This window comes from Meles meles, chromosome 8, assembly GCF_922984935.1.
Source record: "Meles meles chromosome 8, mMelMel3.1 paternal haplotype, whole genome shotgun sequence".
Taxonomy (NCBI): Eukaryota; Metazoa; Chordata; class Mammalia; order Carnivora; family Mustelidae; genus Meles; species Meles meles.
The window spans coordinates 2230605-2243675 of NC_060073.1; the positions used below are offsets into that span (position 1 = coordinate 2230605).

General features: G+C 64.3%; 1 protein-coding gene across 3 annotated transcripts in view; it reads right to left on the reverse strand.

The window, feature by feature from the left end:
* Positions 1-5962: 5962 nt before the first annotated feature.
* The window catches only part of CARS1 (cysteinyl-tRNA synthetase 1), a 43209-nt gene continuing 36100 nt past the window's right edge, over positions 5963-13071 (reverse strand). For all 3 annotated transcript variants that reach the window (XM_046014557.1, XM_046014558.1, XM_046014556.1), the window contains 5 exons: positions 9647-9727; positions 9017-9084; positions 7342-7401; positions 6820-6903; positions 5963-6281 (listed from right to left, as the gene is read on the reverse strand). In XM_046014557.1, the coding sequence (XP_045870513.1) occupies positions 6147-6281; positions 6820-6903; positions 7342-7401; positions 9017-9084; positions 9647-9727 (428 nt within the window). In that variant the 3' untranslated portion in view covers positions 5963-6146. The remainder of the gene's footprint in view (positions 6282-6819; positions 6904-7341; positions 7402-9016; positions 9085-9646; positions 9728-13071) is intronic.

Here is a 13071-nt window from a genome sequence, read left to right on the forward strand (position 1 = left end):
GCGATAGAGAAATCAATCACGGCCTTAGAAAAATCCTTAACTTCCCTCTCAGAGGTCGTACTACAGAATAGAAGGGGATTAGATCTACTGTTCCTTAAAGAAGGAGGACTATGCGCAGCCTTAAAGGAGGAATGCTGTTTTTATGCTGACCAAACTGGGGTGGTTAGGGAGACGATGGATAAGCTTTGAGAGAGATTGGCCCAAAGGAGAAGGGATTTTGAATCCCAGCAAGGCTGGTTTGAAGGCTGGTTCAATCGATCACCTTGGTTCACAACTTTATTGTCCACCCTCATGGGACCCCTTATTATCCTATTATTGATTTTATCATTTGGCCCTTGCATCCTAAGTAAACTCGTCCAGTTCATGAAAGACCGCTTGTCGGTAGTTCAGACCATGGTACTGACACAGCAATACCAACTCCTTAAACAAACAGGGTCCCGGACTAGCTCAATGCAAGGGCAGGACATGCAAGAACAGGACGAATGGATATAAGATTCTATCCATGATCAAGAAAGAGGGGGGAAATGAAAGAGTGCTCTTTGCATAGCAAAGGAGCAGTTAATTAGTTCCTTTGTTATGTGAAGAGTACCCCTGCCTGCAAAGACCCTTCCCCCAGGATTAAATTCAATATAACTGCTCTTTTGCTTTTCTGTAACCGCTTAGCTCCCTCAATACAATGTTAATTGGTCACTTCATAATAGCTGTTTCTTAGCAAAAATAGAGCACTCCCTGCAAACAGCTTTTTCGTAAGACATGGCCTAATACCTGACCCCATAGGCATAGTCACAGTAGTCACGTAGACCACGTAGGCATAGTCACACTAGTCACGTAGGCAGGGGTGTTCCGCTGAATCACAAGGCCTAACTTCCCTTCTTTGTCTCCCCTTCCCCGCCTTTTTCCTTGCGCGCGCAGATCTCCCAAAGCCAATCCGTAAACACCAAGTATGCCTTTTTCAAATGTTCAAATTGTCAGCCAATCAGCTCCGTCTCATCCAAAACTTGTTTGTACCTGTCTATAAAAACCCTGCACCACTCCAGCCTGGTGTGCTCAGCTAGCAGGAGCGGCTGACCACCCGCAGGCGCCCGCGCTGCAATAAAGAACCTCTTGCTGTTTGCATCCTGTGGCAGTGTTGAATTCTTGGGTAATGGGATCCGCGGGTCTTTCACTGCACGTAGGCACCCCCAACTCCAGTGGGAGCTCATCCTAACCCAACTCATCATGCCTGCAACGCCGTTCCCAAGTAAGGCACGTTGTAGAGCTCCACCTGGACAGGACTTTTTTTGAGGGGGGGATGCTATTCAACCCCGTACGACCTCTGTCCTGGAAACCTGGCACTTCCCCGGGCCAGCGGGTCACCGATCAGGAAGTGGTCCCTGCAAGGAAGTCTGCCTCTGCTTCCAGTGGGGCAACTGCTCCTGGCCCCTGAGTTTCTGGAGCCTTCACTCTGCGTCAGGGCTGAGGGGCTGACCCTGTCCATTGCCCGCCTCCACTCGGGGGTCTGTCCTCACCCTTCTAGTCCCTGGGGACCCAGGGTGAGGCACCCAGCCACTCCAGCCCCAGCAGCCCTGCGGCGGTGGGCTCCCTGCCTCACCACAGCGGCTTGAGACCCCAGCTCCCAGCACCTGGGGTCCTGTGTCTGAAGGCACCACCCCACTGTGGACCCCAGGCTTTGGGGATCTGCTAAGAGATTTCCCAAGAGCCCCGAATGAAGGTGGATCCTCCCCTGGACAGCAGAAGCACCAGCCGATGGAGCTGCTCTGGGCTGGGTTCCTTCCTCGCCAGGAAGGTTTACTCGTCACCAGCTAAGGTACCCCTCGTGCCCTTGGCTTGAGGTCACAGCCAGTCCTCCCGCCTGGGGGTCCCCAGGGTGCCCGTCAGCCCCTCCGCCCTCCACGCTGTGGACCAGCCTGCTGCTAGGCTCGGACGGCACTCCTCTGCTCTCCGTACTTGCGTAGCTCCCCACCGCCCTCAGGGAACTCAGAATTGGGGCTGTGGGGCGGGCACGGGTTTGTTTCGGAGTCCCCAAGTGATGCTAAGTGTAACCAAGCCGGAGAAGGGCTGGGACCAGAACCCCTGGGGGTGTGGGGTTTCCTGCGTCTCCCAGCGCCGACTCCGCCCCTGCCCAGCTCTGGGCGGGGCACCTGACGACCGCCCCCGCACGCAGGTCCTCCGTGGCCTCCAGCCATGGGGACCTCAGGGGTTTGTGCTCCAGGGCTCCCCCGCCCTTCCTGCTCCTTGCTGGCCTCAGCCTCCTCGGCCTCTGCCCAGGGGCCTTCCACGTGGACATCTCACCCCATCCCCAGAGGAGCCAGAGACACCGGTGGGCCAGCTGCCCCAGCCCCGCGCTCAGCAATGGCCCGGGCAAGCCTGACTTCATTGCACAATAACCGTGGAGCTGGGGTGGGGGGGGGGGCTTGGGGGCACGTCCGTCCACGGGACGGCGACACCCAGACGCATGAAGACAGCAGGGACCGGAGGCTCTCCTAGGGTGTGGACTTGGGATGCCCCGCGCCGTCCCTTCCCTGCACAGAGGGGTGTGCCGTGCGGAGCGTCTGTTTGCCTCAGAGCCTCAGAAGGAGAGAGTCTGGGAGACTGTCCCCAAAGCCTTACAGGTTCTCTCTGAGATGGTCTTAGGGGGCTGCTCAGTCTCTGTCCTGGGAATTTGGGGCATGGTTTTATTTTCAAGCCCATCTCTGGTTTTTGTTTTTGTTTTTTTAAGGTTTTGTTTTTTTATTTGACAGAGATCACAAGTAGACGGAAAGAGGCAGGCGGGGGGGGGGGGGGGGGGAGGGGGGAAGCAGGTTCCCCGCAGAGCAAGGAGCCTGATGCCGGACTCGATCCCAGGACTCTGAGGTCATGACCTGAGCCGAAGGCAGAGGCTTAACTCACTGAGCCACCCAGGCGCCCATTTCTGGTATTTTTATACTGAAAACACCAAGTATTTCACTTTGGGGAGAAGCAGGAAGACAAGGCTGGCTCCCAGAGGCTGGGAAGAGGTTTCTTACACATACTTGTCAGCGGTGAATTAATTAATTAAAAATTAATTTTAAAAATGTCCACCCCATCTTGTTCCAGAAGTTTCTCCTGCAGCTTGCAGGGCGCTGAGGACTCTCTTCACGTCTACCCGAGGGGACCTGCCGGGGGACCGTGACTCCGATGGAGGCCGCCGCCGGGCCCTCGATCCCCCAGCCCCCCAGGCTGCCTGGCTCTCCGAGAGAGCCGGCAGAACAGGGTTCGCGTCCCTCACGGAAGACGAGAACATTCCCTGGCAGCGTGCTTTAAAGGACGTTTGGTCGTGAGAAGTTCCACGCAGAGAAGCAGAGAGGATGACATCAGGACGGAGGCCCCCACTCACAGCGTTGCCGGCTGCCGTGGACTGCCCGGCAGCCTCCTGCTACGTTTCCCCTTGGGGACACGGGCAGACACGAGTGCCACCGTCACAGGGACACAACTAGCAAAACCTCCTTCGTACCATCCCAGACCCCGTCTGCTTGCCAGCATCCTGGCAGTCTCCAGGGCGGTTTGTTCAAACCCAGCAAGGCTCCGGTGGCCTGCGTCTCCGCCATCAGGTCCGCCGCCTACCCCCCGTCCAGCCCCCCGACACAGCGGCCCCTGCGGCCCGGCAGCCCGGGTGCCCACCTCCTGGAAGGGTCCGGTCACTCCCCTGCAGCACCCTGCCCGGATCTGGGTCTTGTGCTTGCCCCCGTCTGGGGGCCGCCAGAGCCCGGCGCTGTAGGGTGATGTGTGTACAGCGCATCTCCCCTGCCCCCTGTGACCTGCGAGCCACCTGCAAGGTGACGCTTTGGCATGGTGGAAACAGCCGCTCCCACCCGCTGTCCCCGGGGCATCAGCAGCCTGGCCTGGGTCCGGCCGCACTGGGGTCACGGAACGGAGGTTTTCTGCGCCTGGTGTCCCGCCCCTCTCATTAACCGGCGCCACACGCCAGCGGGGCTGCCGGAGGCCGAGTTCGGCTCCCGTGCCCCATGGGGGCAGCCTTGACTCTGCCGTTGGCAAGTCACTGAGTCCCAGCAGAGGCAAACCCGCCTGCAGGGCGGACAGACAAGTATCTCTTGGCCCCCCTGCTTCTGCGACGGCACACGCCTGCCCGGACTTCAGCGAGTCCTTGTTCCCAGGGCTTGCCGCCCCCCGACCTGGTCAGTGGCGGCTCTGGACACGGTTTATCTTGCAGGGGAGATTCCCGAGATGCGCACTCGTGGAAGTCCCCCCCCCCCCCCCCGCGGGTGCCGTCGTGCCGGCCAGAGCGTAGATCCCCCCGCCCCGGCCTCACTGTCCACGCAGCCCGTCCCTCCGGGTCCAGCACGTCAGCAACGTCACCGACGGGCAGCTCTTAGACCCCGCACGACGCCCTCCTGATCCCTCCCTTCCGACACGACCCCCTCCGTCCCTGAGAGCTTCCCTTTGGGGACAGAGGTCTCGGGTGTCCTGGTGCTTCTGCTCTAGGTCTGGAACGGGCCGTTTCTCCAGGGAGCGGGTGGCACTGAGTCCCGAGCCTGGCTCTCCAGGGACTCCCGCAGCCAGGCCTGCCCTCCGTCCACACAGCCAGGAAGCCCGGACTCTGAAAGCCCACGGTCGGTTCATGCTGGTTCTAATTCCCATATGGGCCTTACCGCGGTCTTCCTTAACTCCTTTGCTTTTACGCTAGTCTTTCTTCTCTGATGCTGACGTCTGGGGTGCGGACATCAGGAGTATTTGCTTCGTCCCACAATACAGATTACCACCACCACCAGCATCACTACCAACGAGATGCCGGAACGAAGTCTGCCCTCTTCGGCCTTCGAGGAGCCCACGGCGGACGCAGAGCAGAGCAGCGAGCCCCCTAAGGGAGCGGAAGCTGCCAGGACGTTGCCAGGCCCTCGCTCTATTCTGGAACCTCGCCACCGCATCCCATGGAGCGTGGCGGGTGTCCGGGACCCCCTGCTTGCCAGGATGGCGGCAGTCTCGCTGTCACTTCTGAGGTTACAGCCAAAAAGGCACCTGGCCGACCGAGAGGCGCCAGAGAGGACAGTAAGGTGATTGTGGTTTCCGGCCACTAAGTTCTGGGGTGATCTGTCGTCCGGCAACAGATTTCACTGTGTTTTGGGGTCTTTTCGTCCTACTGGTTTGTTTGTACGACCCGTGTACAGGGCTGAGAAGTCACGGTCTCAGCACGAGCGGCCCCGCCCTGTGTCATTACCACGTGCTCCCCGTGCCTGCGGTGCCCCCAAGTCGCACCAGGCGCCTGGGGACGGGCTGCTGTCCCATCGGCTCTGTAAATGACGCTGCGGGGAGTGGTGTCTCCCAGGGTTTCCTACCAGGGGGGTCATGGGGCCGAGGGCCGAGGGTGCTTACAACCGGATGGTGCCCACATCACCCCCGGGGGCGGGGTGGCTCGGTGCAGCCGTCATGGCCTGTCCGAGTCCCAACCTGATGGCCCAGCACCGGCGCGTCCGTCCTCTGCCATCATGGGGCTGACCTGGCGCCCGGCTTCTGCAGGCTGCTGACTGCTGACTGTGCCCACAGCCCCGTCAGGCTAGGCGGGCGAGGCTCAGCCACAGCAGGGTGGTGCCCGCGCTGGGAGCCGGTGACCAACGGCCACCTGCCGTGTGTGTGACCTCCCCCCTTATCTCGGTGGGCAGCTGTGCACGGGGGTGGGCAGGTCTGGGCCCCTGGGCGGCGGCGCTGCTGCGGGAGACCAGACACTGTGCTTACTCATCAGAACCAGAGGGGCTGGCCGCTCGGCCTTTGTGTGGGGGGTCAGCGGGCTTCTCCTACTTCAATACCTCCAAATGCGCCCACACACCAGAGATTAGCCGATAGCAATCTGCACGGGGGAGAAATTTCTCGGCTGGCTGCAACAGCTCCGCTGACCCGAGCATGGAGCTGTGACTTGCTGAGCCAGCGGCCCCAGGCAGCTTGCGCGGGCGCTGACCAGGCAGGGTGATAGCACACAGGCCGGCAGGCCTCGCTGTTTGGAAATCTTTATTACTCCGGTCTCAGCGCCGGCGACGGCGTGGGCCTCTCTGCTCGGAGTCCCGGGCTCAGGCCCCGGGCACCGCTGTAAAGAGGGTCGGAGCCCGGGGCGCGGTCACTGAGGAATGCGGACAGAAGTCCGGCCACCGGTGGCTTAGAGCCCAGTCCCCGCGGTTTCACTGGAAGCTTCCGTTTTGCACCATCTGCAAGTACTCCTTGTGGAGCTTCTCCTGGGCCTCAAAGAGCTTCTTCAGCTTCTTGGCTTGCCCTTTGCTCAACTCCTTGCCTTCTGAGTCGTGTGTGGGCAGACCCTGGGAACGTGGGGAGCACCGGGTCAGCAGGGCACGCCTGGCCCCCTCTCGGAGCCCGAGCTCAGCCCTGGGACACAGACTCGCCACACTTTTGCGTGGCCACATGGCAGCCCCTGTCCTGGCCACCGAGAAGCCAGCGACTGGGCTGGGGGTGGGGGGCACCCTCCCGCCTGGGGCCGAGGCCACTGATGTCCTTTGGGTCACTGTGGCTCAGTTCTGATCGGGCTGTCGCAAAGGGAAGAGGCAAACGCATCCGAACCAGCGCAGACGGGGGCCAGTACAGATGGGTCTGGGGACAGTGCCCATGTCCCCCCCACCGCCCCCCGCCACCGCACCTCTGGCTGCGAGGGAGACCCGGGCTCAGTTCAACCAGGCCAGGACCCACTCGGCCGCTGCGAGGGAGGGAGGCTGCCTCGGGCACTTGGGGCACCTCCCGCAAACGGCACCCCAAACAGAAAAGCTGCTCGCCCAGGGCTGGAAGTCCCCGTTACCCCCGGCGCAGTGGTCTAACAGGGTTCTGAAAAGAAAAGAGACTCACGTTTTCATCGAACTTGGAGTACTTGTCGCTCTCCGACAAGAACATCTCACTGGGTGGAATCTTCATCTTGGCCAGCTTCGCCGCCTGGAGCACAGAGCCCTGGTCACCGCAGCCCAGCCCGCGCGGGGAGGGCGTCACACGCAGTTCCCCCCCCCCCCCAGCCCCGCCCGGGGACTGAGAGGGCGATGGAAGACGGGGAGGGTGAGGCCGGGGCAGAGGGACAGCTGCACACGGTGGGTCCTGCCTAATCCCCACCAACAGAGCGAGGGGCGTCCGACACCTCTCCAGCGACACCAAGCCCGCGGGTGCCGGGGGGGCAGCTCCCCTGCCAGGCTTCTCCCTCTCCCAGGGCCTCCTGGCCTCCCTGCACTGGTGGGTGCCGTGGCGGGGAGGCGCCGCCGGTGGGCACAGGGGGAGTGGGGACCTCGCCAGGCCTGAGGGAGGGGCAGAGAGCAGGACCCGGGGTCCGAGTGTCCACTTCTGCCCAGGAGAGCCGGGGCCCCACACAGATGGGGGTGTTACCTCTTGTTCCTGTTTCTTCCTGGCGGCCTCCTCCTTCTTCTTCCTCTTCTCCTCTTCAGCCTAGGGGAGCAGTGGGAGCCCCATGAGGCGAATCTGCCCGGGGGCCTCCGGGGCCGGGAGGTAGAACAAAGCAAGGCCTGCGGACCCCATCGCCTTCACCTGGACTCTGACCGGCCACCCCATGGGGGCTGGGAGGCCCTGGTCATTACGGCTTCTCGCTCACTCCCCGGGAGACCCTCAGCAGCCCCTGTGGGTGCTGGGCCCGCTCCGGACGTGCGGGACCATGTGATGGCATGTGACGGGGCTGAGGCCCGGTGGGCACAAAGAAAGGAGCAGTGAGGCCCGCTGGGGCGGGGGGCTGTGTCGGGTGCGTGAGCGGGGACAGCATCGCGAAGGCCCGGAGCCCACGCCCCACCCGCAGTCAGGGCAGGGCTGCGGGGCCGGCCTGGGAGCAGGGACGTGGTGCCGGTGGCAGCCGAGGGGGTGGCCCAGGCCCCCAGCTGCACCACCATGAAGGAGGTGCAGGTTTGGGGGGTGCAGTCCTGACACCCTCGTGGACATCCTGGGTTTCGGGACTTCCTGGTCAGCAAAGCAGTCGGGGGGGCAGCTGGGTACAGGCTCCTGTGGGGCCTGAGCCGAGAATCGGGCCGGGTGAGGTCAGGGCAGGGCCCGCGCAGTGGGAACGGGAGTGAAGTCCTGCAAGCAGGAGCCCCGGGCTCGGGGGAAGCAGCCGCCGGCGCAGGGGAGGCCCGCAGCGGGCAGAGAGGCGGCCTGGCACGGGCTCGGCGGCTGCTTCCTGCCCGAGGACAGTGTTTGTCCCCCGGCGGGAACACTCAGGGACGGGGCGGGGGCGGCTACTGCTGGCTGGGACAGGCCCCGCTGGCAGACGGGAGCTGCGGGAAGACACGCCGTGGCCTGCGGCTGGTGTGGGAACCCGCCAGGCAGGGCCGTCCCCTGCCGCCTTCCTCAGAGACCCGTCCGCCTTTCCGCCCTGCGTGCAGCCGCGTGGGCAGAGGGACCTGGCAGGGAGCGTGGCGAGCCGCGGTGTTTGTGTCCTCACCCAGCCCGGGGTGGCGGAAGCGCGGCCAGCCCCTCGTCACCTCCGTGGCCGGGCCACCTGCTACGCTGTCCAAGGCGAGGTGAGAGCCCGGCCTTGGGGACAGGCCACTAAGCTGGGGGAGCGAATGGGACAGAAACGGGAGCTGACAGGGCCCTGGCTCTCGGGGACGCCCCACGGTGGTGGGTCTGCCCGCGGCTCAGTGCCAGCGGTCGGGCACCTGCCCTGCGCTCATGTCGTGAACGGAGCTCCCGCCCGCGCTGCTCGCGCCCCCGGCCCCCGGCACCTGCCCCACGCTTCCTGGGCAGACGCAGCTGTGACTGGCAGGTCCTCCCGCGGGGACAAGGGACACCCCGCTTCCACAGAGGAAGCTGCGGCCAGCGCGTCAGCTACATGGTTTCCCGAGAGCTCTCCCCTGACCTCGGGGGCTTGCTTCGTAAAAACAGGGCCTCCCGTGGCCGACAGACCTTGTTCTGTGACCGCCCTGCCCCACAGCCCGTGTCCCGCTAGGCCTCCTTCTGACACCCGCAGATGCTGGGCCCCACACGGGTGCCCTCGCAGGGTAACGCACCCACCGTCTCCCGTTGCTGCCACCGTGTGGCTGCCCCAGCCACTCACCCGTCTCTTCTCCTCTCTCTCCCGCAGCAAGGCCTCTCTGTCCCCCAGCTTGACCACGGTCGGCAGTCCTGAAGAGCCAAGTGCGTGAGGTGGGCCCGACCCCCACCCCGTCCCCGTGGCCCCCGCGGCCCCTCGCTGCTCACGGGGCTTCCATGTTAACTGGAACGTGGGGTGGCCTCGCCGCTCGTGACACAAGGCCCAGAAGTCATAAAATGCGACACGCACCTGAGTACTTAAAATCTAGTAATTTCCTGCCCAGCCGTAACCCCCACGGTGCCAACAGACACAGGGAGAAACCCGCCAGCAGTCCTGCGGGCCGTCTGCCGAGCAACAGACGAGGCCGGGCGGCCGGTGTCCTGGCAAGAACACGCAGCTGGGCCAGGGGAGGGGACACCCAAATGCTCATCCGACTCGGGAGGTGTCCAGGACAGCTGGAGAGAAAACCACAAGGCTGCCCCCAGGGGCCACAGAGGTGCTGCTCCGGGACTGCTCAGCGCAAAAACCCAGGGACCTTCGACCCCGTCCTGCAATTCTTTCAAAACCAGCCCCTGACCCCAGCATCATTCTCGCCCCGCCCCGTGCCCGCAGGTACCCCCCAACGGGCCCCCAGACGCGGCCAGCGGGACGCACCTTCGTGGTCTTCTAACCGCACGCCGAGCTCGGGCAGGATGTCGTCCCGCAGGGCGTCGCTGAGCTGCAGGACCTCAGGGACTGTGGACGGAGACTGTGGTTCAGTCCAACCAGACACACGGGCAGCACCAGGACGCGCCTACCGTGCGCCTTCCTGCGGGCTCTGGGGGAGCCGAGGCCCAGGCTCCGAGGACGCCGCTGACTGGGCAGCACCCCGGGACCCCGCTTTGAGGCAGATCCCGTCTGCGGCTGTGCCCGCACAGCTGCGGGGGATTCAGAGCAGGAAGCCAGGCGGGCAGCAGGTCCAGAGAAATGAGGTTTCTCCCCCAGAAAAGGAGCTCAGAAGCCCCCAAGCCCCTGGTCAACCAGGCAGGTGTCCATCCCCCACAGCCCCGGCCCGGCGATCCAGAGGGGCAGCTGCGTCACACACTCCAGACGCAGGGACCCGAGGCCACGCGCGCTCTGAGGTCACCCAGAAGCCCCGCAAAGGCTCCCTGTGCTCTTCACGCCCTGACAGGCCTGCCCGGTGCAGAGAAACACCCGGCGTGGACGAGCGCGCCAGCACCTCGGTGCCGACCGGCCCGAACCTGCAGCAGCGCCCCACGCTCCCTCAGCCCCGTGAACCGCACCCCTGCTTTCTCCAAACGTCCTCACGGCCAGGCAGCTAGGCCCAGGACCCACAAGGCTCCAGCGAGAGCCGGAACTGGGTCTGGAGGCTGGGGTGACGCCCGCAGCGGCCAGCACCTGTCACCGACGTGCACGGACCAGCCGCGGGGTAGGGAAGGGCCAGAGGCCGGGGGACTCTGCCGCGAGCATGGGCTCCACCGCGGGCACACAGCTCTCGGCCAAGCCTCAGCCACCTCAGCTGTGGCTGGAGCGAGCAGAGGGCCTGAGAAGCCCAGGAGGAGGCGCAGAGCCTGGCTGTCCCACGGGCTTGTAAGTGACTTTTCCATGGAAGATGGCCCAGGCCAGCAGACAGAGCGGGCCGGGATGAAGACAGCACCACGCAGCTTTCAGGCCTGAACGGGACAGTCCCCGCGGGTCGGACGTGAGGCGGGGAGCTACACGGCAGGGAGAGGCCGTCTGTTTGCCGCGGAGAGCCAAGAGCACTCGGAGGCCTCACTCAGAAATCCTAGGGTGAGAACCTGCCCTTGGGGAAGGGGACCTGGTAGCAGTAAGAACCGGGCAAGTGGCCGGTGACGTCTGTGCAGCGGGGACGTGGGGCCATCCCGAGAGCAGCTACAAGGGGTCCTGGGGGGCCACGTGCGGGAGCAGGCTGTGCATGGTGGTCTCCCAAAACCACGTCTCAGACTGGCCCACCTCCCGGCTCCCAGAAGGCCGCCTGACCCACCGAGTCCCCCGTGGGGACGTCCGAGTGGGAGCCCGGCCGTCACAGGGCACGGGGTGGCAGGCCATCGCAGGAAGCTCTGACAGCACCCAACCCCCGGACGTCAGGTGACAGGAGGGCTGACAGCCGGCCTCGTCTCACCGTGGACACACTGCGGGCAGCGTCGGCCACGTCCTCAGCCCTCCCCCGGGCATCCGCCTGCACCACGGGCCCAACCCAAGTGGTTCTGTGTGCCCCGGCCTCGCACGATGAGAAACACCCTGCCCGCCGCGGTGCCTCGTCCCTTGGCAGCACTGGCCGGGGCCCACGGGGCCACTCACTGTGGAAAAGATGAATGAGGAACGGATAGCGACTCACGCATCTCGGAAGACCTCTGCGCCCTCCCCTATCCCCGAGGCATGGCCATGGCTGGGAAGCTTCGCGCTTCCCAACGCTGCTCCAGGAAAAGCCGTCTGTACCTCCCCAGCCTATGGGATGACGCCCTCCCCCCTTGCTCCCTGCCCTCGTCCCGTCCAGAGGGCCCCATGGGGCGGGAGCTGGGCTAAGCGAACCGAACCAGAAGGAAAGCAAGCCAGGGCCCGCCATCGCCACCATCAGCCGACTGTCAGCTGGGGCTGGGTGGGAGGACCCCCAGAGGCCCCTCTGTCCTGTGGGTGAGGCTGTGCAGAGCTGAGGACTGTGGCCATCACCACCGCCTGAGACCTGCCCTGTGCACACAGCTCAGAACTGGCCCCCACTGCCTGTCTTTCCAAACCTCTTGATTTCTCTGGGGGCTCGCTTTCTCCTCGGCTCGCTTTCTCCTCGGCTCGCTTTCTCCTCCCCCGTCTACCCGGTCACAGACTGACCAGCCCAGTGCGCACAATGACAAACTCCCACAGCCCACAAGGACAGGACGAACGACCCCACGAGACACGGGCACAGGGTCAAAGGGACAGCTCTCCAGACAAGAGGCACTCGTGGCCACGAGGTGCAGGGACGGGACTGCAACCGTGTGTGGTCAGGGGAGGACGCAGCAAAGCCCCACAGAGAGGCTCCCGGGGGCGGCAGGACCGACGGCGGTCGTTTTCCTACAGCCAGAAGTAACAAGCACTTGCGAGGGCGCGGGGGACACGGGGGACACGGGGCAGCCGCCGCACAACACGGTTCGGGGCTTCTTTAGAAAATCACGCACGCGACTGCCCCAGGACTCCCACGGCTTCCCTTCCTAAGGACGGCCCCGAACCCTGAACACGGGACTCAGCAGGCACCGGGCATACACGCCCAGAGCCCCACTCCCCACAACAGCCGCAAGGTGGGAGCTGCCCAGGTGTCCGCCGGCCCGGACACACGAGACGTGTGCTCGCAGCCAGGGGAATGCTAGCCACCCCGGCAAGGAGCTGGCCACATACGGTGACAGCATCGGGGACGTGCAGGAAGCCGCACGCAAAGGTCCCGGGCTGCATGGCCGCACAGACACGGGGCGTCCCAACCAGGCCGATCCACAGGCACAGAAGGCAGGCTGGTGGGCGCCGGGCTGGGGGCCCGGGGCCTCGGCTGTTCCTCTGGACAGCGGAAAGGCCCGCGTGTTTGCACGACACCCTGAGCGTACTAAACGCCGACCAACTTGTCCGCTCTCGTGACAGCTGGTTCTGGGTTCTGCGTGGTTCACCTCAACAGACTCTTCCTTTTTCCAAGGGAAATCTCTGGTCGGACGTTTCTAACGAATTCAGTCAACCGTTCTCAAGCCTAAAGGAGAACGCGGATCTCAACAGCGAAGGCGAAAGCAGGAGCAGAGACGGGGCCTGCCTCCGGGATGGCGGGGAGAAGCAGGAGGCCCTGCGTGTGGACACGACCACAGGGCGGGGGCCGGGGACAGGGACGGTCCCGCTTCACCGACTGCCACGTGCTGCCGGCAGCCACGCTAGGCTGTGCGGTGTGACTGTCCTGGGAAGATCCTGTCTGCGGCTCTGGCCCCGGCACCCGGGGGAGAAGCCGGGACGGGGCAGGGCCGTCACGCGGGAAGCGGCCCTGGGGGAGGTGGGGCTGTGACCCGGGACAGCGGGGGCCACCCCATGCAGCAGGGCACACGCAGGACAAG